The 25,180-nt window shown below is 48.4% G+C and overlaps 1 protein-coding gene across 1 annotated transcript in view; it reads left to right on the top strand.

Moving 5' to 3' along the window:
- Window positions 1-23,022, top strand: part of LOC119456446 (B-cell lymphoma 3 protein) — a 28,369-nt gene extending 5,347 nt beyond the window's left edge. The window contains exons 2-5 of the mRNA XM_049669874.1: window positions 13,496-13,604; window positions 18,766-18,967; window positions 20,748-20,836; window positions 21,962-23,022. Of these exons, the coding sequence (XP_049525831.1) occupies window positions 13,496-13,604; window positions 18,766-18,967; window positions 20,748-20,836; window positions 21,962-22,159 (598 nt within the window). The 3' untranslated portion in view covers window positions 22,160-23,022. The remainder of the gene's footprint in view (window positions 1-13,495; window positions 13,605-18,765; window positions 18,968-20,747; window positions 20,837-21,961) is intronic.
- The last annotated feature ends 2,158 nt before the right edge of the window (window positions 23,023-25,180 follow it).

Genomic DNA, 25,180 nt, shown 5'->3' with positions numbered 1-25,180 from the left:
CTCAAGGTCGAAGCATTACAGAGAGGAGTGGGAAAATATAAAAAAATACAATTACAACACAGAGCAGGCACAATATTCGTTATCGATGGCTATCTTGAAAGTAGTGACGTCAGTGATCGAAGCGATGAAGGCAGGCCGGTGATTCTATTCAGTGCTAGTTATTAGGATAAAAGAATCAGTATAAAACTTGGTGCGGCTGCAGGGCACACCGACTTTGAACATGTGGTCATTGCGGGCTGAGATATGTGTTGGTGGGGGGAAAAGCACGTCTCGGAGAGTTGGGTTAAAATGGTATATTTTATGAAACAAAGAATTAGACGCGATATATTTCGGCGTAGCGATAGATTAGGTAGATCTTTACATTCTATTCATTTGGCTGAAGCTGGAAGTACGGCACTAGTAAGATTAAATAAAGCGAACAGAATGATTTTGTAGTGCTTCAATATTATTTACAAGAAATACGTAATTTGCGGGTCCAATACTGACGACGCATACTGAAGTTTAGATCGTGCTAAGATTTTGTAGAGAAGGAGTTCCAAGTTAGCCGGAGAGAGAAAAGATACACTATGTGTACGGTTAGCATTTGAAAGAATATATTTTCAACGTGTATTTGCTAATAAAGATTTTCAGAAATGTGAACCACCAGGTATTTGTAACAACTAACCTGCATTGGTGGGGCCTTGTTAAGCAGATAAGCAGTTAGGATATTGCTATGAGTATGACGGGGAAAGCCTCATAAAAGTGCCCTTAGAAGTGTTAAGCGTCATTAGCCACTTACTACACCAAGACGAAACGTTATCAAGACCAAATTGCAGGTTAACGGAGTCATCAGATGTTAGAATTTCGCGGTAAATCCCGCAGTCGCCTGCAAATAACTTTATTGAGGTAGAAATACTATAAGGTAAATCGTTAATGTAGATAAGGGATAACAGGTGTCCCAAAACTGAACCCTGTGGAACACCGGAAGTTACAGGAGTTCTTGTGAACCTCAGGCTCAAGTGGACTTTAGCTTCAATATTTATCGCCACTCGGCGACGTTTGTGATTACGTAAAATATGACCTTCGGAGAAATTCATCTCCCCCAGCTTCCCTTGTTTCGGATATTGCACTACCAGAATGACCCTGCCGGTTGCGGCACGCCGACTATTAGGCAGTGTTTGATTGATTTGCTTTCTGTTAAACTTGTCCCACCAGCACGCAATGGCGCAACGTACGCCTATCGATGGTCCTCTGTGCGCGCCTTTAGATAAAGTAAAACTAGCTACGTTAACACAGCGCGCAGAGTATCCTGTGGTGCCAAGGATAACCATATTTCTGGGTGAGCGAGAGAGTGCTTTTATAGGCGTAGCAAAGATGGAGGTAATGCAGAAAATCGCAAACAGGTCTCCGTGGGACGTTTCATTCATGACAGACGGCAGGCTCTGCTCGCTGTCTGGGAGTTTCCTCGTCTAACGTTATATAGCTCGTCCGCCCAACGCTGTCGCAGATACGTGGGTTCGATCCGACGAGTTCCTTGCGCAGCAGCGGCAGCTCGGCTGGGTCTTCCCCGGAGGCACTGGCATTCCGGCATTGCGGGCGGTACACCGCGGGGCTCCGTGTCCGTCTGCTGCCCAAGTGAAGAGCGCAACAATTAGGGAGCGTGCGCGAGGTTTTTCCTGGCCGCAGCCATCCATTTGGGAGGGCGCTCGCTCACAGGTGCGAAGTGGTCGTGTTGCGCGCATCGCCTTGCAATTCGGTTCTGTTTGCCGCGCATATATTGACGCCGCTCGCTCCATTATCGTCCATTCTTCGGAAAGAATCGCTAGTTGGTTGACGTGCGCCGAGTTGAGTCGTTGCGGTGTGGTATACGTATACACCGGCCGATGGTTATGTTTCGTGCACGGCCACACTGGGGTCCATATGGCTGTGGCCATTAATAGTGGAACCATGGACAACTTCTGGCTTCTGCATGTATACCTGCTTCAGTTGTAGCTACTTGCATCGTATATTGTGGTACTCCGTGACGATGCGGCAACATCCTCAGGATGTTGCCTACTTTTTTTCTCGCCGCTTTCTGGCTACTTTACATGCTCCGGCTTATGCAACCTGGGCAGAATCCTCACAGCACTACGCGGCTGACGACAGATGTTTACAGTGTAGCTACGTTCGTGGGTCGAGCGGGTTAAATTTCCGCTCTAGAAAGTTGCGGAACACCCCTGCCCCACGGCGTTTTGAAAGCATAGCAGCCTGCAACGTGAGAAGGGTCCACAAGCTATATGCACGGCAATTAAAGACTGCAATAAAGCGTAGGGCTAGAGAACAGAAGGTGAGATGATCGCTAAATACGCCTATTACGCATCGCCGGTAGTCAAGAAAGAGGATGGCAGCTTGCGTTTCTGCATCGACTACCGCAAACTCAACCAGGTCACTAAGAAGGACGTTTACCCGCTACCGCGCACCTCCACCAGTGTCGCAAGACGCGAAGAACCGCACACAGGACGACGGTGCGACCACAAACACAAGCTCAGGGACTCGAGAATATAATTGGCCGCGCCAACTTTATCCTCTCCGGAGAGAGACGTGCTTGCTCTCGAGTCCCTCACTTTGTTGTCTTCAGTGGCTCTTAGCTGCTTTAGTCGTGACAATATGTTTTCTTTTGCAATAGGAAGAACATGTAGTAGGGAGCACAGCACGACAAAGCTGATCGTGATCACGCAGAGAAATATCATCAGATGCCGAAAAAGCAAATAAGGGAAGGTCCATTTGAAACTTCAGAATAATATGAAATGCGACTTCTCTTTTGCCCGACATTGAGGAAGGAAACTGCCGAATCGTGTGGCTCGCCTCGGGTACACTTATGTTGTACTTTAGCGGCCCAAATTTAGCTTCTCTGCGACGCGACAGTGATTGACGTCCGACGACGCCTTCACATCCCTCACCGAGACATTCGCAAGAGCTGTCGAGACTTCCGAGACGCTTCTGAGCTCCAAATATCGTCCTTCAAACAACGTCGTCACATTGAAATCAGCGCGACAATTTTGATTGAAAGCGTAGTTCGTACTTTGTCAAAGACCAATTAGCTCTTTCCCCCAACGGGGGGAGTAAGAACTAGTTAGGCACCGGTGCATTTAGACGATCGGTTTCACGGGCCGTTGAGTTCATGCGCGTGGAGACACGAGGTCGGCTCTGGCAAGCGGCCAGAACATGGTCGGAGCAGAAGCCCGTAACGAAACAGCCAACAGACAGCGGCCTCCTGTTGCTGTCGCGAGGACGCGAGACGTCGTCGTGCATCACCCTGAGCTGACGCACTGCTCACGCGGGCGCCTCTTCCACCTGCGTCAGCTCAGCGGCCTCCCCGAGTGACGTTCTCCTGACACCGTAACGCATTTGCGTATTCAGTTATACGGACATTTCGCTCGAGGAAGCCAGTGCATAGACTGGGTATACGAGAGAGCGAGAATTTAACCTCTCGATCGAGTCGCGCAAAGGCGGACTCCGCACGTCTTAGATGAAATATTGTGTAGTGGAAGCACAGGAAGGAAGAGCGATCGGTACCGCTGCGTCTTGGACAACCGAAAACAAGAAAAAAGAAAAGTAAAAGAGAGAGAGAGAGAGGTAAGAGAACTTGGTGACAAACGTGAGTGACAGTGAGCGACAAGAGACACACCGGAATAGAACAATTGTAGAAAAGTCGCGTTACTCCATCACCAAGCACATAGCTTGCGTAAGATAGATAGCTGGACAACTGTGTTCGAGCGCACGACGGTTTGAGCGTTCGCGCTACTCACTAGCTGTCTTTCGAAGGAGTCTAACCTCTTGCGTGTATCTATTTCAAAAATAAGAAGCCCTCCCATTGCTGCCTTGCAGACATGTGAGGACAGGATCGTTCCCCACCCCACCCTCGCCGGCTGAGTCGCGCCGAGCGAACCATCGCGATCGCCGTGCGAGGCACGACTTCCAAGAAACGGCTCCCAGAAAGCCCTGCGCCCCAGATGGCAAAGACGGGCAGCACGCACACGCTTCGACAGCGGCCTTCGTCACTCCAGAAATGCGCACGCGAGCCGCTGTCGAGTTTCCTGGTTCAGTCCACAAACAACAAACCTTGCAACAGAAAAAAAAAAAAAAAGTTCGAGCGAAGTAGACGCCGCGAGATATATGGTCTATGCGCCCTACATTATCTCCTGCATCGTCGTCGGCTCGAATGCGATTATTGGCGTGTCGAGGGACGGAAGTGCGCAATTGCGATTCCGCGAAACGCCGATCGCGACTGCGTCCCGCAGGTGGTTTCCCCACCACGCGCACGCGACCCGAACAGCGCGCTTCTTTTCCTTGAACTCGGTGAGAGAAAAAAAGACGTCAGTTTAAGGGGGTTCTCCTGGTCTGCACTCTTCACCTGGCAGCAGACCGCGGCATAAGAAAGGTCTCCTTTTAGTGTATACTGGGCACGTACTTTACTCCGCCACCTTGCGCAACTAAGCCGCGCAATAATTTCTCTTTCTAGTCTATTTCCTTTTTCTTCTTTAGTTTCCCTCTCTCTCTTACTTCTTGCGCCTTCTGTAGATGATTTCACCAAGAGCGAAGAAACGCGCTCGTCGAATTGTTCATGCGGAAGTATAGTGTAGCGGTATATCGTTAACGTGCTCTGTTTCTGCAGCGGGAAATATAGTCGTGCAGGCTGTTTCGCGTTGCGCTCTAGTGGCGGTTTAATTGAAGCTGTCGCCAGAAACAGTGAGCACTAAGAACGGCTTAGCGCTTTGAAGAAGGCATTCTCCCCACCGGCTGAAAGTAAAACTATCTACATGGTGTCCGGTGGCCATTGTGGCCGGTACCGGGCAGCTGCATGTACGCGTATGTAGAACGGGGAGTGGTGGCAGGGATGTTTATTGGCCAAGTCCTGCTATAACTTTACGTTAATTTGTCAGTATTGTTAAATAAATAAATAAATAAATAAATAAATAAATAAATAAATAAATAAATAAATAAATAAATAAATAAATAAATAAATAAATAAATAAATAAGCTGATTCACGTGATATGCGCAAGTTCCTACGAGTAACTAAAATTTCGTCACACATTCGTTTTGTTACATTTCATATGCTTCCACCAACTCGGTCGGTGTGTGTAAGGGTGCAATTCCAAATAGAGAGAAAAGAAAGCAAAATTAGGTTATGTAAAACCTTTTGTCCAGAGTCATGCGAATAATCAAATGTAAATGGGTCGGAGCATGCGGTGGCTTTTGGCACGTAGCAAGACAGCAGCCACCGAAGCCCGAAAGAGATAGGAAACGGACTCAATCTGCGCAGCTGATGCCGAGGTCAAGTGGACAGCTGAACTACATTGTTGAGGGCCAGTGTTTGCTTAGAACATGTCTCAGGGACTCCCTCTGAAGGAAAGAGCAAAAACATGGCGGATTTTTTCTTTCTCTCTCTCTCTCTCTCTCTCTCTCTGTGTCTTTTTTTCCTTTTGCCCGAACTCAGAAACAAGTGGGTACTCTCCAAACTGCAATCTCAATAGCCAAGTGTGTCTGCTTGTGTGTACGTTGCTAGCCAATGCAGGCTGCTCTGTCTCAAACGAGTCAATTAAGCCCGTAAGACGAGCACGCAACGCAATTACCTCGCGTAGTTCTTGTAACATTCTATTTCCTTCTTTAATTTTCCTGTTGTTACTAGCTTGGGTTTTTTTTGTTACTCTCTCATTCTCTCGTGTGCTTCGCCACGCGGGAAAGTTGATGCTTCAAAGCGTGTTTCGGGTTTCATACGTCTCGTTACGTCGCGTTCAGTTGGAAGACCTCATATTTCTTCAGCTTTTCCTGTCCGAACGCTGTCATTAGGCTCGGGATCCCCTCGGCTCTTAGTAATAGCCGCTGTGATATCAGCGTGCCGAGAACTTCCGTCCCTTTCTCTCGATGTAGACGGACGCTCTCGCCCAAGCTCCGGGGCACGCAAGTGGCCGCGCTGAAAGCGGGAGGAATCTCCGCGCCTCCGATGCACCGCCGACGTTCCGTCGTGTCGACGGCGCACGGCAGACCGATAATTGCCGAAGCAGAGAAAAGACACGGATAATTGAGGACTTGTGTTTTGAGGTGGTTAATTAGTATAAGACGGATTTAAACCAAACCAATCAACCCTAAACAACACCTTTGGGGTCAGAGATTTGCTCTCGCATAAATTGCAAGTGGTGGGAGCGGCCCACAGGAAGGAGGCACTGTTCCGTCTCAGCGCTGGATTAGCTAAATGTGGCGCGCCAAATTAAGCTAAGTCTTCGTTATGTTTGCAGCCATATTAACAGCGTTCGACTGATACCGTTACCTTGCAAGTTTATTCAAAAGACAAAATGTACGTAGCGCCCCTCCAAGACCACTAGGATCGACAGCGGCCGAACGCTCTAGCGCAGCACAATCGGCAGAGTTTCACGTTAACGTGAAACACCGCGGCGTAACCGGCTATGCGCTACCAGGTGCAAGGCCTGGTCAGAGGAGGCAGGTTTGCAGAGGCGCATGACCCTCGAGGCAGCGCACCTGGATCGTGCTTTGATCGCAGCGCGCACGGACCATGCGACGAGCTTCGCGAGAGGCGCCGTAGTAAGCGGCGGCCGCGGCATGAATGGCCGGCAGTCACGCCCTTGCGCATTGCAAGAACGCGAGGAGCACGTTGCGTGTGCCCCCGGCAGTTGTTGGCGTGCCCCGACTTTCCGGCCCTGCCGGCGTTTCCTCCTCGCTCCTCCTTACGAGTCCCAGAGCGCGGAGGAGGAAACGCTGCTGCGACCGCTACGACGGGGCGTGTGACGAGAATGCAAAAGGGGTCGGCAAGCCAGCGATTCGCGACCGCGCCACACGGAGCGGCCGTATCGCCAACAACTGTGCGACGGTGAAGTTCCGGCCTCTTTCAATGATCGAAATACGTTAGACACGTGGGAACAGAGAAACTTAGCGTGTCCTCGCGAGACCCATATTCAGCTCTGACGAAGACGCGCGCCCTTCTGCATATGAACGTCCAAAGCTAATGATCTCTCATACCATAACGCTACACTGTTTACTTGCGTTTCTCTTGCGAATGATACTCGTGTTCCACGGCTGTCCCAGCAACTCACCGTCGCTAAAGTAAACTCCAGCTAAAATGGACAGTTGTTTTGTCATCCTAGTGTTTTTGCGCGCTTGCGGGTCTCAAACATTTCGCGTTATCCTACATTGCTTGCAAGTACGGATATACCGAACATGTTTTTGCAGATGGTTCCCTTAAACAGACCTCTTCCGCGGCAGCTTACGCGGTACATGCAATGGGGATTGCGCAGCGGTTCAAGATAGGACACATCGTCTACAGCAGCTGAGTTGACCGGCGTTCGAGAAGCAATCCGCTGCATACTGCAACAAAACCTCGCTAACTCGACAGTGTTCTGCGACTCAAAACTGGCGCTGCAACTCATAAGCAGTTATATGAATCACAGATGCGCATATCGTCCTCTAATTTACAACATCATGGCTCTGCTTACTGAGGCGTCTCAATCCGGCATACCATTGCACTGCAGTGGATTCCCAGCCACTGTGGAATAGCCGGAAATGAGCAGGTTGATGCGGAAGCAAAATGGCGCACACTGACGGGAAGATTATAAAACTTCCCTTTTACCGTTATGACATCAATGCCTTGCTACATAACTCCATCAAAACGTCTATGGCGCGACAATGGGATAACCCCGAACATCGGCAAGAGCGCCTCTATATATACTTGAGGCCGGTTTGCGATTCCGGCTTCCACTTCGGATGCGGAGAGGCCAGGAAACACTAATCCATATATTATGGCTTGGTGTGGCGTACACTCGCAAATACCTTCACAAGAATCGAGGAGAACGGGACCCTGATTGTAGCGTCTGTCACACTCACGAGACAATAGACCACATGCTTTGCGTGTGCCCTCAATATGCGGCCGAGCGAAGGACACTAAAGCGTAGTGTTGACTGTTTGGACTCCCGATCATGCCCAGCGCACCATAAGATCACTTTTGAACTTTATGTGTGAGACGGGCTTAGACGGTCGTCTCTAGGACCTGTGAAGTCAGTACTTGAGAAGTGAAGAAAGTGCGAAATCTGTTTGCGCGATGACGTGTTGTGTGGACAACACTACTCCTGCGTGTAGTGTGTGGTGAAAAGTGCACAACCGCGTATTGGACAAAGTGTGTAAATAGTAGCTCATTGTACGATATCATAATCACCTGCCAACTACCTCTGCATCTCCCACTTCCCCTTACCCCAGTGAGGAGTAGCAGGCTGGAGACACGATCTCCAGGCCGACCTCTCCTCCCTTCTCTTCATTGAAATCTACTCCTCCTCCTCCTCGGCATTTGTGTACGACCATTCCGGATAGCGAATGCAAATCGCGTGGACGCGCCAGCAAATTTTTTGTTGTTGTTGCAGCAGTTCCGTGCCACATGTCGCGCAAGTGTAGCAGTGAAGCAGCACTTCAAACAATCCAATGTGTCTTGCATGGCAGATTGCACCTCCGAAATAGAGCCCTAACAAACTCCGCTCTAGAACGGTTTTCCACGGCGAGCAACAACACCAAGAAGAACAAAAGGATGGTGCTCTGATTTTACATGGAACCACGCTTTGTGTAGAAAACAGCTCGTACGCCACCACCGGCGGTCGGCATCCGTGTGTCGAAGTGCCGAAGTGCGACAACATAGCGAGCGGTCACCCCTCCAGTTGCGCGATTCGAATTCGCACTTCTCCTTGGCCCGCGAGCGCCCCAGGAAGACCTCGCTTGACCGGCCCCGGCATCAGATGGGATGCCTGCACGCACACGCCTCGAGGTGCACGTAACAACCACGCGACCGGGCGACGGGGATTCCCCGCGCGGCCACTGCCGGACGGGTTTTGGCGAGACGAGCTTGGATGTGTCGTCCATCTGGCTCGCTTCCCTCGCACTCTTCGCCGGAGGTCGAGCTCCGCAGTCTGCGGTGGCTGCAACACACGCGACGCGGCTCGGCCGTGAAGCGAGAGTTGATATGCGATAGGAAAATTAAACTTCTGACGGACAGCTCGCTGCTAGATTCGCGTTTAAGCAGTGTGATCGCGGCAAGGTGATGGCAAGCCTTCGAACGAATGTTTTCGTAGTAGCGAAGCGTCCTGCGCCCTGATACGTCGCAAAAATCGTCACAGCTAAAATAGAGAAAAGAATTAGGGAGTGGCTTTTAGCACCACCTGCACAACGCTGCTATGTTAGCATGGTAACGATGATGGCCATCATATTAGCACCGCAAGCTACACTCGCAAAGTTTAGCAATGGAAATCAAAATGCAAGTCGTTCATTCGGCGCAATGCGCAGGCCTCTCTTTCTTCTTTTTCTCCTGTTATATATATATATATATATATATATATATATATATATATATATATATAATAAGAAGCACAACTTCGCGGTTATCTTCGGATTATTTACCCAACAGTTTCGGTCGGTGGACCGACCTCTTTCATATATATATATATATATATATATATATATATATCTCAGAGTTGTTTTCTCTATATCCTCTCTCTCCTTTCATCCCTATACGCCCTTCCCCAAGTGCAGGGTAGCAAACCGGACGTGCGTCTGGTTAACCTAGCTCCCTGCCTTTCCTTTCTTCCCTCTCTCTCTCTCGCTCTCTCTCTCTCTCTCGGGACAACAGTGTATGCGAGTTAACAATGTATTTCATTACTCGTCTCGCGGCAGGACATTCCTGCCCTGTTTCAATCGGGGACTGATATTTCAAATTTGCGCTAATATCACAGAGAAGGAAAGGCGGTCTGCCAGGCCAACAGGCGCATGTCCGGATTTCTACGCTATTCTGGGGAGTTGATAGAAGAATGGGAATAGAAGAGGTGGCGGGCGATAATTGATACCGTGTCCACACTTACGTCTGCACTGCACTCCGTGTCGCTGAGCCCAGTCAACTTCATGAAGTGCCGCAGTGCTCGTATGGCTTCCTGCACCAGTGAAGGGAGCGACCATGTACCAAGAATAGTTGTAACCGAGGATATTCTCAGAATACTGTAACTTGAGAAAACCAGCGAAAAAGTTCAGACGCAAACACGAAGGAAAGAAGAGACCTTCGTGTTTGCGTCTGAATTTTTTTGCTGGTTTTCTTAAGGTATACATGCATGAACTAACTGGCCCAGCAAGCAGCACTTCTCAGAATGCGTATGAATGAATGAGCTCAACATACGCAGTAAATCAACATGTCTCGAATAGTCGCTGGCTGCAGTTCCGCAACAGCAATTTGGGTGCCCTACAGAATCGTGGTTTAAAAGTTACTTAGTGAGCGTTAATTAATGAGTTTTCTGCAGACGATCACGTCATTCATGAGGGTTGTTGTCGCGAATATCATCGCCTTCTTACCTCTAACGCAATGCACTGTGTAACTTTTGTCTCTTCGCTGGAACGCCCGATATTTCGATTCTACGAACTCTAAACCAATTATTTTTGCTTCTTGTCATTGACCCGGGCGGCGCTGCAACGAACTTATCACCATGATCGACCTGTAGGCACGCCTAATGACACTGATGTACGGAATAAAACAGAGCGATAACACTCGCACTACACCGACCCAGAATCTTGTTTTTTTGAGTCCGCACCACGAGAAGTACGAAACTGGTTTGAGGCCATTGCGTACAGCGCTGGAAAGTGACATTTTAACGAGACTACAGCGTTCTAAAAAACCTGTCGACGTCAAGTCGCGACTCGGTAAACATAATTTCGAGCTGGTAGACTTTAAAAATGTGGTTTCACTTGTCGTATTATTTCGTGACAACGTTTGCATGCCAGGTTCGCGCTTTCTTTTTACCGCTGTTATTATCTAGGCTGCGCTGATAGCCGCTGATAGCGCGGTACCGTTCGCGCGCCCACGGTCAGTGTGCGATCGCAGCGAGCGCAGTTTTATTTGACTACGATAACCTTATAAGCGTGCGATACGAGCACGACCTGCGCTCGTCGAATTAAATGTCAGGGCTTATATGTATATGGAGCCCCACAATAAGCGACTTAGCATGCGTCTTAGTTGACTTTCGGTTACCGTACTTGCTCGTGTGAGGCCTATAGTATTGTCACTAAGGGCGCAGCCCGGCGAATGAGAACGAAGAGGAGAACAAAAAGCCGGCAACGCGTACGCAAGCTACCATGTTTATCGAGAAGGAACGTATAAGCGTAGCCATCTTCCTCTAACTTCGCAATAACCGACCTACACAAGATAACAGAGACGACACGTTTGGTCTCTACCACGGCCCTGCGCATTAATGAGCACACCAATATATTAAATCATCCGTAAGTTGCAATAACGCCCGATATATAGCTCGAAAATAACGAACAATTTGTGCAATGTTTCTACCGATCCCACGTCCGCGGATTCGGCTCTTCTTGAAGTGGCGCCAATCTAAATGGTGCACAGCATTGGTTAGGCACGACAAACCACTTCGGAAAAAAAGAAAATGAAGTCGTGCCGTTGCTTTTCTCTCCGGAAAGGCGTCCGCTTCATTCACGCCCGAGGCTGACATAAATCACAGTCCATGGTGGCCACGTGCAGAACCCATCAATCACAACCATGCAGGCCGCCTCTGTATATATATATAGACCGTCGAGCCCGTTCCTCTCATCGACGACGAGCGAATTGTTTTCCGCCACGCGATACCGTCGGCGCGGCTTATAGTATACTGCGTGCGAGGGAACGGGGCCGCGTGAGCGAAGACACGCCACGAGCGTGTGCCGTAATCGTGGAAAGCACAGGTACCCTTGGGATGACATTTTTTTGTTCTGCTGCACGAAGCTAATAACGCTGGGCTTACATCAAAATATATACACATGAGCAAAAGCACATTACACTCTGCCTCGACCACGCAACTGGACGGGTTGAGAATAGCCTCGATTTTCCAGGGAATTTCCGCGGCGTACTTTCGGAGCGTAATCAAAGAGTAATTAACACCGAATTATTGCGTTGCTTCGTTCCCATTGTAAAATGAGCTTTCGAAAATGCACAGTGTGTGTCAGCACTTACCTGCAATATCTCCGATACGCATTTAAAGCGCCACTTTTCTCTGGTGCACACTTAAGTGCAGTGACTCAAAACTGATTGATTGCTGGAATACGTACTTTAATATTCGATTACGCGAAACTGATTACTTGAATATGATGATGCCTGGCACGCGTGCGTGATGAATGGTGATGTATACACGCGAAGTTTGCCGCGAATGTGAGCCTGTCAAGCGTGTAGTCCTTCGCGTATACTAAAGCTATAGATGACGCCCAGCGCTCGTCCCGGAGCATTTTGTATCTTTAGTGAGAGGTAAAATGAACGCCGACCACCAACAAGCGAAATGCAATAAGCTTCGGCTCCCACACGTCTTGCATTTTTGTCGGTTGGGGTAGGCGTCTATTTTACATTTCGCTATGATTAATCCCAATCAGGCGATGCTTCCGTGAAACCGTTGTCTTCATTTCGTGTTTGCGCTTGGTCTTCCTGAGCACTGCACACGTTTTACAGGCTTGAACCTTCGCGTGGAAAATGGCTGTTTAGAAAAAGTTGCCTATAGACACTACAGGGCAATATTCGTTTGATTGTTTCCCTCATATATATATATATATATATATATATATATATATATATATATATATATATATATATATATATATATATATATATATGAGGGAAAATCAGAAGCACAACTTCGCGGTTATATTAGGTTTATTATTTACCCAACAGTTTCGGTCGGTGGACCGACCTTTTATATTATCATCATTATTATTATTATTATTAACAATGTGCAAGAAATCTGAGCGGCGTCTGAAAAGAAACTTCGGTATCAGAGCGCCAGGAATTACATGAGCACAGTTGCCTCCCTACCGCCGCCTGTTTATCGTTTCTTTCCTTATTTTCTTATTGCTGTTGCGAAGCAGAGCGCGGTCGTATGCGAACAAGGTTCCGGCTTTATTGCGCTGTGCTTACCTGCTCCAGCAGGACGCAAACGCGGAGTTTTCAAGACAGCGCATGACAGGCCATGCGCGAAGGGAAGCCTTTGTTCGAACGTTAGGAAACGCAGAGAAATGGGACGATGCGGAACGACGACCGAGGTTGCACCCCGCAACCACGATCTCTGAAGCGTGCCGTGATTGTGACGCTAGCTCGAATCCATCCGTCTTGTCTGCACGTGCAGGATACTTGTCGGTGAACTTGCTTTATGACCGCACTTGGTTTTCGTGGTTGTGCTTTGATCAAGAACCGCTCGGTCGATCACCTTCGGGGATATTTTCACTTTCGTGTGACTTCATGCCCAGTGTGACATGTCTCGCATGCTGCGACGGGCGTCCTGCCAATGAACTGGCCAACAATCGCACACAGAAAGTAATATACCCGAGAGTAATCTGTCGAGAACACGGTCCTCGGTATAGAAGCGACGTCTATTATATATACTGCTCGCCACCCACAACCCGACGGTTATATAGTCCAGTCAGCATTCTATATCTTTCGTATTTCTTTTTTTTCTGACTCACACACAGGCCTCTGCACATCGCCGTGCTCCATGACGACATCACCCTCGTTCAGCGGCTCTGCCGACTCACGAGAGCGGCGGGTGCCAGTGTCGACGTCTTGAACAGCCTCAGGCAGGTGAGAATAAAGCACTTGCGTCACCATTGTACGCCACCGTCAGCGCATAAAGACATTCCAAAGGTTATTACGTAAGTGGCAGCAGCTGCCTTTGTACAGCGCGTGCAACTATCGGCCTTCAGTCTATATATGACAGGCGCTTGAACGAAGCACCAAGAGTGGGGAAGACACCGTAAACAGTGCAAGTAAGCAGAGCTATGCTTCTCTATTTTGTGTACTGCCACTGCGCCAGCAGTGGTAACGCAACGCCGATTGCACGGCCTTGAAACAGCACGCGGTCACGTAGGGATAAGTGCTTCAAGGAATCCCATCTCATGTGCGTTAATTAATGCAGCGCGGAACGTTTCGCATTAAGTGCGTGTGTGGTTTGTAAAAAAATTAAATATACGTCGTCGCCCAGTTGTCGGCGTCGGCAATGGCTGCTTGTTTTGCAGTTCGCCGTCGATGCAGAGAAATATTGTACCGTGAAAACTTTGTTCCAGAAGTCATAGAAAATCGAGTCAATGTTTTAAACAGCTAAAAAGACGGAGTTTTCCACAAAGTTTTCCACAAAAGTAAACCTCTTGCTTTTTTTGCCACTGCCACCGCAAGCGGTCTCCGTCCAAATGGACATATAGCGCCAAGAAAAGACATCTAATATCATTTCTAATAAAATGTAAGGCTTTATCTACTTGGAACTATAAGATCGAAGTTCACAAAATCTGTGCGAGACAAAGTTCTAGAAAATGCAGCAGAGGAAGGAGGAAAACAAGAGGTGAAAGGCAGAGAGGTTAACCAGATTAAGTGTCCGGTTGGCTACTCTGCACAGGGGGATGGGGTAAAGGCAGAAAAGATTACAAAAGAAGAGAAGATTAAAAAAGAAAAAAAGAAAATGCAGCAGAAATTGGCATTGTCGCATCCACACTAAGATATTTGAACGCGATACGCTGAGAACGGTTGCGCACCACTCCGCGGGCTTTCGTGACCTCCGCGTTGACAAGTTAATTGCGCAACCCGTCGGGAGAAAACGCAAATGTCGCCAGGAGCATATATACGCAACGGAGGAAAAAGAAAGCCGAAAAAAAAAAAAAAAAGGGCAGACGCGATGTGAAGTCAGTTTAGTCAGCCAGCACACGTTCTCGGTTTTTTTCCAGTTTGAATACCACTCAAGCTAAAGAAAAGCCCTACAGCAAGAGGGCGTGAGGAATTAAAATAGATGAACATTGGCGCGTGCAGCGTAAGAGTGCGGGTGCACACAAGAGACTCTCCAAGTTCCGGAATCTATACATATTTGCATGCCTCGCTATAACCAGGAACGTTGCGAAAGCAAAAGCGGCGCCAGCAAATCTTGACTACCTATACCGCAAGTACAGCTCGCACTTAGGGATCGTTCGTGATTGGCCGAAGGGGCCCGTGCCTCGACCAATCTTGGGCCAATGATAAATCTCTCTCCCGTGCGAGCAGCTTAAAACCGGAGAATTGCACACAAGGAACTGCATTCGCCTATACATCTGTCTTCCATAAGTCCCATCCCCAATCAGAATTGATTGTTAAACCACTTGTTTTCACAAGTGGATCACGCGATATATATATTTCCCCTCGCTCTTTGCTGTTGTTACAAATGGACATTTGTTAATTTTTCGGAAGTGATCACAGAATGACTGTCCGCCGAATCAGGTAAAATACCGTAATACTAAAAATATTGGCGAAGCTGACTCACTGAGTGAAGGACGTGCAACGTACTTGACCTGCAGCGAAATGTGTTTTGAAAACTGGGAAGGAGGACACAGCGCTTTCCCGATTTAATGAAATTTCGCGCTATTGATATCCGCATTATGGAGACACTCCGAGTACAATAAAGTAACTGACACAGCTTGCGGCCGATGTTAAGGATGCTCGTTGGTGTTTTGGTCGCTGCTTATTGTGCGTCAGCAGATGTAAAATGCTCATCGGCAGCGGCCTGACGCGCACTTCAGGGCATCTTTTCCTGCCTGTGAGACAGGCACGTATACTCAAGCGTCGTTTCCTGTGAAAATAGCTTCCATGTCATTCATTAATATAGTTCAAGATAAAAGAAAGAAAAATTAAATGTTTCAAGAAGGTCTGCATTCAAGGTGTATCCTGGCATCACACAATGGCGCTATAGTTCTTCCTTCATTGGGGCCGTAATAACCTTAACGTTGAATCTCGAACTCAAAATCGTACGACGGCGCCATTTTGAGACCAGCTGTGGTTTCAACATTTAGTGTCCACAAAGACACAGAGAAGCATGCTCAGCTTCCCAGGAACTTCTATTTTTTCATTATCTAGTCATTTTCGTCGCCCGAAATTCTCATCGTATGGTAGAATTCTTAAAACACGTCTTCTTGAGGGCGTGGTATTACAAACTTCCCGTTCGCGAAATTGGTTCGAATGATGGATAAGGTAATAAGCGTTATCCACTTTTTATCAGGTGTACGCTCGTTTTGACAACCTTTCCATTCATTCTCCGTCTCCGCTGCGCGTGGCACTGACCATTCGGCGAACTTAGTTTTTTGTTTTCTTTCGCTCTAGCGTTTAAAATACGTCGCGCCTCCAAGGTTACGGGCGACGACAACGCGCGCTTCGTGGCTCTAGCCCAGTAGACCGGAACCGCTTTATGATTAACAGCGACACAGACCCCCCATTACAGCCAAGAGTTACGAGAGAGTGAGGCAGGCTAAGAGAAAAGTTGGAGAGAGTTAAAAAAAAAAAATAAATAAACAGCGAGGAAGCGACCAGTGTTTGCGCAGCAGCAGAAGCGCAGTCGGCGGACAAGCGTGGCAGCTCATCTCTCACTCTCGCCAGACTCCGCCCCTCAACCCTTCATCGGGCCGAAGCACTCGGAAGAGGAGGTTTGCCGCCTTATCTTGATCGACAATCCAGCGCAGTGCGATCCTGCGCTACGCAATGGCCGGTTTTCCCAGGCGCCCACTCAAAGCGCAGGCATGCGGTCGCTCACGAGGCCAACAAAGGCAGAACAAAGGGGATGAAGCAACGAAAGGTGCGGCATCGTACGTGGTTGAGAGCGAGGGCAAGGAGAAGCAGGAGCAAAATGCAAAGAAGGACGAGGAAATTTTCCTTAGAGCAACGACCAACGATACGTTCCGAGGGAAAATCGGCGCCGAGCGGACGGAAATTGTAGACGGTGCGCTGAGCGAAGTGCGACTATAGCTGGAGATGAGAAAGCGAGAGAGTTATCAACTTTATTTTACCATCGGCTCTTTGTCCGATCCTCTGGCGCTGGTGACATGTCATGTGGTGCTTTGGGGTTGGGAAATCCCCAGGACGTGCTGACTGTGCCGCACGAGCATGGAACGGAGGCGTTCGGGGTGGAGTGGTCCAGCTCACCCACGAGTGCAGATGGGATGGGGACGGGATGTGGAGAAAATACGGTGAGGATCGACTTATCCCGAGGACATGTAGGTGTTGAATACGGTTGGGTAGCCCCCGCACATCTGGCAGGACGTTCCGGATGACACCGGTGGCGCTTAATTTATAAGGCGTGTGAAGGCAGGTGGGATTTCGAGGGGCCACAGCACCAAATCTGGCGCCGCCGGCAAAGCCAAAGTCACTTCGAGTCGAAGAGCACTTGCGGCTAAGAAAGAAAAAATAAGGGGGGAGGAGGCGAGCAAAAAAGTCACTCGCTCTCTGGTACTCTGTTTCTCGCCGCGTGCGCGATCATTGAAGCTCTTTTGTGAAAAGGAGCAACCGGCGGAACAGCTCCGGGGTTTTCCCCCCCTGCCCGTTCCCGGCAACGAAGACGATCGAAGCAACGAGCGGCGGCGCGGTTCATCTTTTTTTTTTTTTTCTTTTTTTTTTTTTTTTTGCAGCGCCGGCAGAGGCACACTCAGCGCGCGCGCACGGCCTGCGAAAAAGAGAACGCGTGCGCGCCCGATGCTCGAGCATAGCTGGCGAAACAAAGAGCGGAAAAACAACGAGCAGGGAGGCTCCCGAGGCGGGTGAGAGGCGGAGCATCCTCTGCCGGCCCCGACAATGGGGCTTTCCCGCCACACCAGCGAGTGTTGACCCTCCCAGCGTGGCAGCAGCTGGGGCAAAATGCTGACAGCAGGGACGCGATGCTAGGAGCGAGATCGAGGCCGGCGCACAAACGGGTCACGGTGAACGAACGCGCTTCCGCTGGTGGGCGCCTAGCTGCCGGCGCCCACCGGAATTGGCCGGTTGGCAATGTAGCAGCGGAGCTGCTCTTCACACGAGTATCCAGGCTCTGGAGCATGTATGGCAGTCGCAGCCAGAGCTGAAGTAGGATGATGGCTCGAAAGTGTAATGAGAAGGGACGAAGAGAGCTTTACCAGAATGGAACATAGAGTACTATACACTTCGAGGCAACTTAACGCACGGGCTTAACGCTTGTGTGGACTGCCTGGCTGAAAGTGTGCGGATAATTTTACCACCTGTTCCGTACCGCCCCTGGCCTCCTACCAAAATATAGCTGCTTGGCGGAGCTATAACCCCTGAACTAGTGTGCTGGAATAGACTGTCATAGATGCCGAGTCACAGTTGGGGCCACGTTGCGTTGAAGAATAAATGTACGATATTAATCAAACACATTCCTAAAGGCAGGAGTTCAGAGGCGTGTGTTGCAGGGCGACTTACAAAAAGCATGCGAAAAGCAGCGGTCCCACATATGCCAAATGGGACAAAGATGTAAAAGAAAAAGAGGATTAAAACACAGCGACAGTGTATCTGGTCCCGCTGTTGCACATGGTGCGATAGTGCACCAACTCCGAGCGGCTTCAAAGGTGACAGCAGCAAATACGCCAGCGATAAAATTGAGGCGCAATGTGAAATAGTGCATGTCTCGTTGTTCTTGGTATGTACCGCCTTCGTTATCTTTACCCACTCGTAGTCAAAATAGGTACGGAACTATGCAGTAGTATCTATCTATCTATCTATGGCATAATATTAAATATGGTGCGTTGCTATAGTTTTCTTAAATTGGATTGCACCTTTTCCAAGACCTTCAATTCATTATCAGGCGAACACGTGCGTGCTGACAGTATCCTGTTATTCTTTCTAATTTACTATACTATACTAAAATACTATATTATATAGTATTATATCCTAGTATACAGTATCGTATAAGTATCCTATCAACTTAGCCCTCGTGCGTAACACTGTACGTCCCCTCTGTTTCTGGCAGACGCCCTTGCACTTGGCGCTGATCGTGGGCAACGAGCCGGCCGTCGAGGTGCTGCTGCGCGAGGGCGCCTCGGTGCTGCTCAGGGACCGCAACGGCAACACGGCGCTGCACCTGGCGCTCAAGTACCCCAGCCTGGGATGCATGCGGCTCGTGCTTTCGCACCGGCTAGCGGCCAAGATCGTCGACGCGCCCGACTTCGACGGTGAGCAGCTGGTGCCCTCTAAATTTAATAAAGGGCCTTTCGCATACCGGTCACGTACATACGCAGGCATTTAAAGTGCCAGCGTTGTTTGTACCCTACTGACGCCGACTTCAACGCCAAGTTCAATCAGAGCGCTCAGAACTATAACTGCAATGACCTACTGAGTTCTCCAACACCACCGGGACTTAGCTAGTTCTGCTTAGTTGCTCACGTAAAGGCGTAGGGGGCAACACAACTATCAACGTACAGTGGCTCCGTTTTTCTCCTTCGACGAGAATATTGACGCGTCACAAAAAAAAAAAAAAACTTTTCTAACGCATTATGGTTGAACCATAAGTCAAAAAACAGGTCGCTACCAGCGGCTGCTCATGTGGCCAGCGTCGTCCGAGTTCTGGTATTCCGCAAAACGGTAGCGATACACGGGCTGGCTAAAACAATACATTCAAAAATCAGGAATGCGCCGGCCGACGCCACTCTGTGCTGTGGATTTAAGTGAATTAAGAGAGGCGAGAGTCGGCAGCAATATTAAATGTAAAGTTGAAAAAAAAAGTGAAGTTAGAGATTGGGGGCGGCAACACCGCAACAAACTTGCCAAGACTGTCACACTCCATCTGGTCCACCATTGCATCTGTCCATAAAGCTATGTATGCAGTCGACTTTAGCCCCAGAGCGCCTGCGCGGCTGTCACCGCCGAAGATTACCGATAATTTGAATTTGAGACCAACTGTTCTCTAAAACACGATGCTACGGGAAGTCCGAAGCAGCACATGTATCATACAAAGGCGCTTAGCGTCGCAAGAGCTGTCGGCGAATTTGTAGTTCGGCGTGAACTACAAAGTTCCCAGGAACTGTCCTCGCTCATATGTAAGCGCTCTCGAGATGGCGGCGCCACGCATTGTTTGCTAGCGAGTGAAGGCACACAATCAATATATAGGAAAACTGGATGCTTGTCAACAAACGGGCATAGTGCAGGCAACAACAAAAAAAAAAAAACGAAAAAAAAAAACGAGGACACCTACGTTGACAAAATTATTTTCTGTTCGTCTATATGGGAACGATAATTGCCAAGCAACTATTTCAAACTTGGCTAAGTCTGTTACTCTTGCCCTCCGGGAAGATTCAAGACTGCAAAGCTTGTAGGAAAAACACAAACACACACACACACACAACTCGTACGATTTGATGTGCGAGTGAAAACGCGAAACGGAACAGGACGAAGAGAGCAGCCGACGAAGCAAGCACTCTTTGCCGCCTCGCCGGTGTAGCATCCCTCATAAAGAGAGGCGAGCCTGCGCTTGGTCAAGAAGGCAGCGCGGGAATTGCACTGGGATAAAGCCGCAATCGGTTCCGCTAAAACTGCCACCGAGTGCCTTCGAAACCCACCAACTTGTCAGTAGAGGTTAAATTACTTTCTAAGTGCACAGGAATGGTACCGAATGAAAGTTATAGCTGCAGCGTGCAGTGGCTCTGTGGCTACGGCATTTCGATTCCAGACCGCGGTGGCTACATTCCGATGGGTGCATGTTAAAGAACGCCAAGTTGTCAAAGTTAACCCAAAGTCCCTCAGTTACGGCGTTTCTCATAACCCGTTGTGCTCTTCAAAGGGCTTTCAAACAACAATTTATTTTTAATTGAAAATGATGGAACTGACGAATTACAATGAGCAGCATTATAGCTACATTACCTAGATGTCCTAAGCAAAGCCGAATCCGCAGCGCACACTGATCGCGTAAATATGCTTACCGACGGCGTTCAACAAATTATATTATCTTGTTCGCAGGTTATTCCCCGCTGCATTTGGCAGTACTCCTCAACAAGCCAGAAGCGGTCAATCTCCTAATCAAGGCCAACTGTGATATCAATGTTTCTGTAAGTATGTCGGCATTCTATCATCACCTCCACATTAGCACCAGTCACTGCCCAGCCACAAAATGGGTCTTGTCTGACGTGGCCACGTATAATGCGGATCGAGGACTGGACGATGAAGTACTGATTGAGCAGTTTTGAATGGAATGTAGAAAGGCTTCCCTTCTTATAGAACCGTTGCAGTTTATACAGAAGTACGCGTGCAAGATCAAAATGGAAGGGAGGCGGGAGAGGGCGTGCAGCGCGACTATATAGACGAAGAGGAAAAAAAAAAAAAAAGATTACATGCCCACATAGCGCACATCTTGATCTTATCACGAATCCAAACCATCTAGCCAGCTAAATGCGTTAGTGATTAGCAAAGTCCATGGAAGAGCCTTTACTAAAAAGAGGCTGTAGTCTAGACTACAGAAGGGGATCGAAAACATCTGCTTTCATCTCCATATTCATAAAGCACTATCTAAGCACTAATTTTGCAAGTCTCGCAGCGAAATTCGTGCAGTCGAGTTAAGCCTAAAGTGATCGTTATAAAGCGTTTCACATACAATGCAAAAATGACGGGTGCAGCATGTAGCCAATCAGACGCTCAGCTCGTACACGTCCTGCACGAGCAAGTCGGATAAAACCAGTCACCGCTGCAGTGTACGGTTAGACTACCGTGCTGCGTACAGGTATGCGAGACACGTACTCAAGAGCACAGCCGTGTTTTCCCAGCGCGACCAGGGGCCTCATAGCAAACAGCAGCATAGAGCAAATTACGCAGCCGATGTAGGAGGCCTTGTCCAGCGCGGCTCTCGAGGACCAGCGGAGCCTCGTGGAGCGGGCGGGAGTGGCAGCCCTGCCCAACGGAGTACCGGAATAGGGACCCGCCCGACCCTCTCGAGCAATAACTAATACAACATATAATTTTCAATAAATGTTTTATTCATTCATTCATTGCGATGTCGGGAAACAATTTATGCTGGTTGCAAAATTCCCAAGCTGGTGCGAAAAGTATGTCTCACGGCCTTTAGAGCGATCTAGGTACCGCACGAAAAATAATAATAATTACATTTAATGTTTTCTTTCGCGTCATTGTACAGCGTCTTACACAGAGTTATGTAACATACCTCCTGCTTTTGTTCGCAGGATGGTCGGAGCGGGCGGACGCCGCTGTACCACGCCATCGCCCTGCAGCGCGAGCACCTAGTCAAGCAGCTCGTGTCACACGGCGCCAGCATAGAGGCCCAAGACTACGCGGGACACTCGTGCCTCGCGCTCGCCAAAGAAGCAAAGAGCCCCTGCCTGTCCTTCCTCCAGGGCAAAGGGTCCGCGCTCTGCAGCTGACCGCCACGACACACACAGTGCGGAAGAACACGTAAGAAGCGGCAAGCGGCCGGAACATCAGCGCCTACTCGTCGTATTCAAGGAACGGGCAGACCCTTCGGCGCGGGCTGCCGATGAACGGCGCAAGTGCCAACGCAATGCGCTGCTGACAAGAGCACACCACTACAACTCTGCGAAGAAACATCAACCGAGACCATGCACGCTCCAGTGACGCACAACTGCCAGCTGTGTACCTGTGATTAGCCACTCCTGGACTCTTTTCACCAGCTTGCAGAAGCCTTCAAGCCCCAGTTTGCTTGCTGCCATTTACAAACACTACAATCCATCATACTCAAATCGTCCCTACGTAACGCCGCTAGAGAAGTTGGGCGCGATTACGACGGCTAGTTAAGCCTGCCTAAACCAAAGTGAAACGTGTACAGCACTTTCTTATGCACAAGCAAAAGCAGCCAAGGGTGGCACATTCACACTTGGCCATGCAGTGTTTGAAGCCGAGTGCCATAGGTTTTACAAATGCACTGGGGCCCCAATGCTGCTCTCCAGATATGCCCTTGGGAAGTTTCAGTCAGCAATGCAATGAAGGCTTTGCAAGCAGGGTAATTAAAGTGTTCTGCGAGAGCTATGCACAGTTAGGATACGCAAGCCAACTCCTACAGTGAAGACGAACTCCTCACCTAGTAGCTGACATGTGCAGCTACCTGTCGTGAATGGAGGGACACTGAGAACATACCGATCATCCTTCGTGAATGGACTTCCACTTACTGTTGTGGTCCCGTGTGGGGGAACAGTGTTTGTGATCCTGTTGAATGCAACTGCGCTGGCACCGGCATATTTATTAAAATTAGAAAGACTTTTGTCAAGTATTCATGGTGTGCACTGACCAGTGTATTTGAGCCTCAATCGAAGATGTCTGGTTTAGTCCCCCGAAGCATTTGTTAAGCACTAAAGGAAATGCACAAAACGACAACAAATGCAGAAAGTTGTGGTATTGAACGTTGAAACAGAGTTTAACAAACTGTTTACGTGTGGGTACGGTGAGCAAAGGCTTTAGCATGGCCATCCTTATTTGCACAACATGCCTTGAATTTGGTAATCAGTTTGAACGAGCTTAGTCTATTGCTTGGCAGATTTCCCATCTTTAAAAGCAAGACATTGTTCTGCAAACAGCCCATCTTGAAATGACTAAAAGAAAAGGTTTTGAGAGCATGGAAGTTGTGGAAATGTTGAAATTTTTTTGCAGCTTCTCCAATCAGCCTGTAATTCAGGGGTACACAGTGGTGGTCATATGGGATTGCATGCACTGCACACCTATTTTATGGTAGACTGATGCATACATCATAATGAAATTTTTTCACTGATCCTGTACTCCATAACCTCTTGTAGTCAAGGGCACATGGTGTGGAAGCATATCAATCATTATCACAATTACATGGCCAGAAACTTGTAACCTAATTACGATAGAAGACAGAGGAGACATTTTATCCAATAGTTTTCTTGTAATGAGGTAAGCTCATGCAGTCATATCACTGGATAGCCATAAACCAAGCTTACGATGCCTTCCCATCATTTCCAAGTCAGACTGAACTCCAATAAGAAAACTACAGAACTTTTGTATATCATATAATAAGCTTTTCACTTAAGGTAAAGGCAAGATTATGGCAATTATACACACATATAAACAGCAATCTTCACAGTAACAGGACTAGGCACTTGATTAAAAAATGTAATTACACAAACACCTCATTGATATGTTTATTAAATTTTCCTCGCTCTTGCAGCCTGAAGCACCAGTCCAATTTAGTTTCCAGAGGGTCAAGCGCAATAGCTTCAAGTTTGTTGCATTTCTCTTCTCGGAAACAGCACATCACCAACGTGGCCCCATTCGTCAGCGTTGCCTGCCGCATGTTTGCAGAATCTGCCGTGGGGGGAAGGATCACCACCTAACTAAACATGGCTGACGGGGTCAAAAGCGGTCACCCTACACCCACATTCATGGATGCTATCTCGCGACTTTTAATACCTTGTGTTATAACTTTAATGCACAAGGCTGCACAAAAACTAATAAATGGCTGCGAGTGCTAGATAAGAGGCTGTTATTGTCGAAGATTTAACCAAAACACTAGATGGAAACCAAGATTCATTTAGTGTGACACACGGCCACAATCACTCCAAAAAAAAAAGTGTTTAACCCTTCTACTCTCAAGCCCGAGCTGTGCTCGTCCTACCAATTTGTACCAATACCACCAAGGGCGAGCCCTACTCATCCATGCCGAAGTTTCTATTGCTTTGTCACCTTGAACAAGTCATACGGGCCTGCTCATCCTACTGCTGAGTTTGGCACTCATGCATATTGCATTATTTTTTACATTTGTTTTACTGTTAAGAGAATATTATTCACAACATTTATGTGAAGTAAGAAAACTGACTTCTCAAAACGTGGTTTGTCATTCAATGTCGTCATTGAGTACAAGAAATAGAGCATATGTTTAATATTTTTTCATTGAGCACACTATATGCAAGCCCTCGGGGAAGTAAATGAAAATTTCGGAAACTTTTTGCAACTTTCCAGGGAAGATTTTGAGAGTTGCCAAAGCAGTATAACTGTCAGGCAGCAATAATGTACTTTACCGAGCGGGTTTTCAATAGTTTGTAGGCTTTCTACTCAACATCAAATAAGGCTTTGTGTGACCGTAGCTTTTTTATTGCGATAGCAATTATATGGACACTGAAAAGCAGATTTCTGCCGTTGGCGTCGCTGTCGCCGTGAGGTTCCGTATGACGTCAATGGAGATGAAATTGTCGCCGCGTGCCGAACGCTGTATGTGCGAGTGAAAGGGCGCGAGGGAAGCGCGCTTTCACGAGGAGTGAACGCACGGCGGAGAACAAATGGGCGTTCTGCGCCGTGCTCCCTTAAGGGCTGCAGAAGTAGGTGTCCCTTTCCTCCTTTACAATCACCATATATGTAGAGCAAACGCGCTTTCTTACGACACACGAAAGGCCGTGGGGGAGGAGGGGGGGGGG

This window comes from Dermacentor silvarum, chromosome 6 (assembly GCF_013339745.2).
Source record: "Dermacentor silvarum isolate Dsil-2018 chromosome 6, BIME_Dsil_1.4, whole genome shotgun sequence".
NCBI lineage: Eukaryota > Metazoa > Arthropoda > Arachnida > Ixodida > Ixodidae > Dermacentor > Dermacentor silvarum.
Note: the sequence above shows the minus strand (reverse complement) of the source record. Positions and strands in the feature narration are given on the sequence as shown.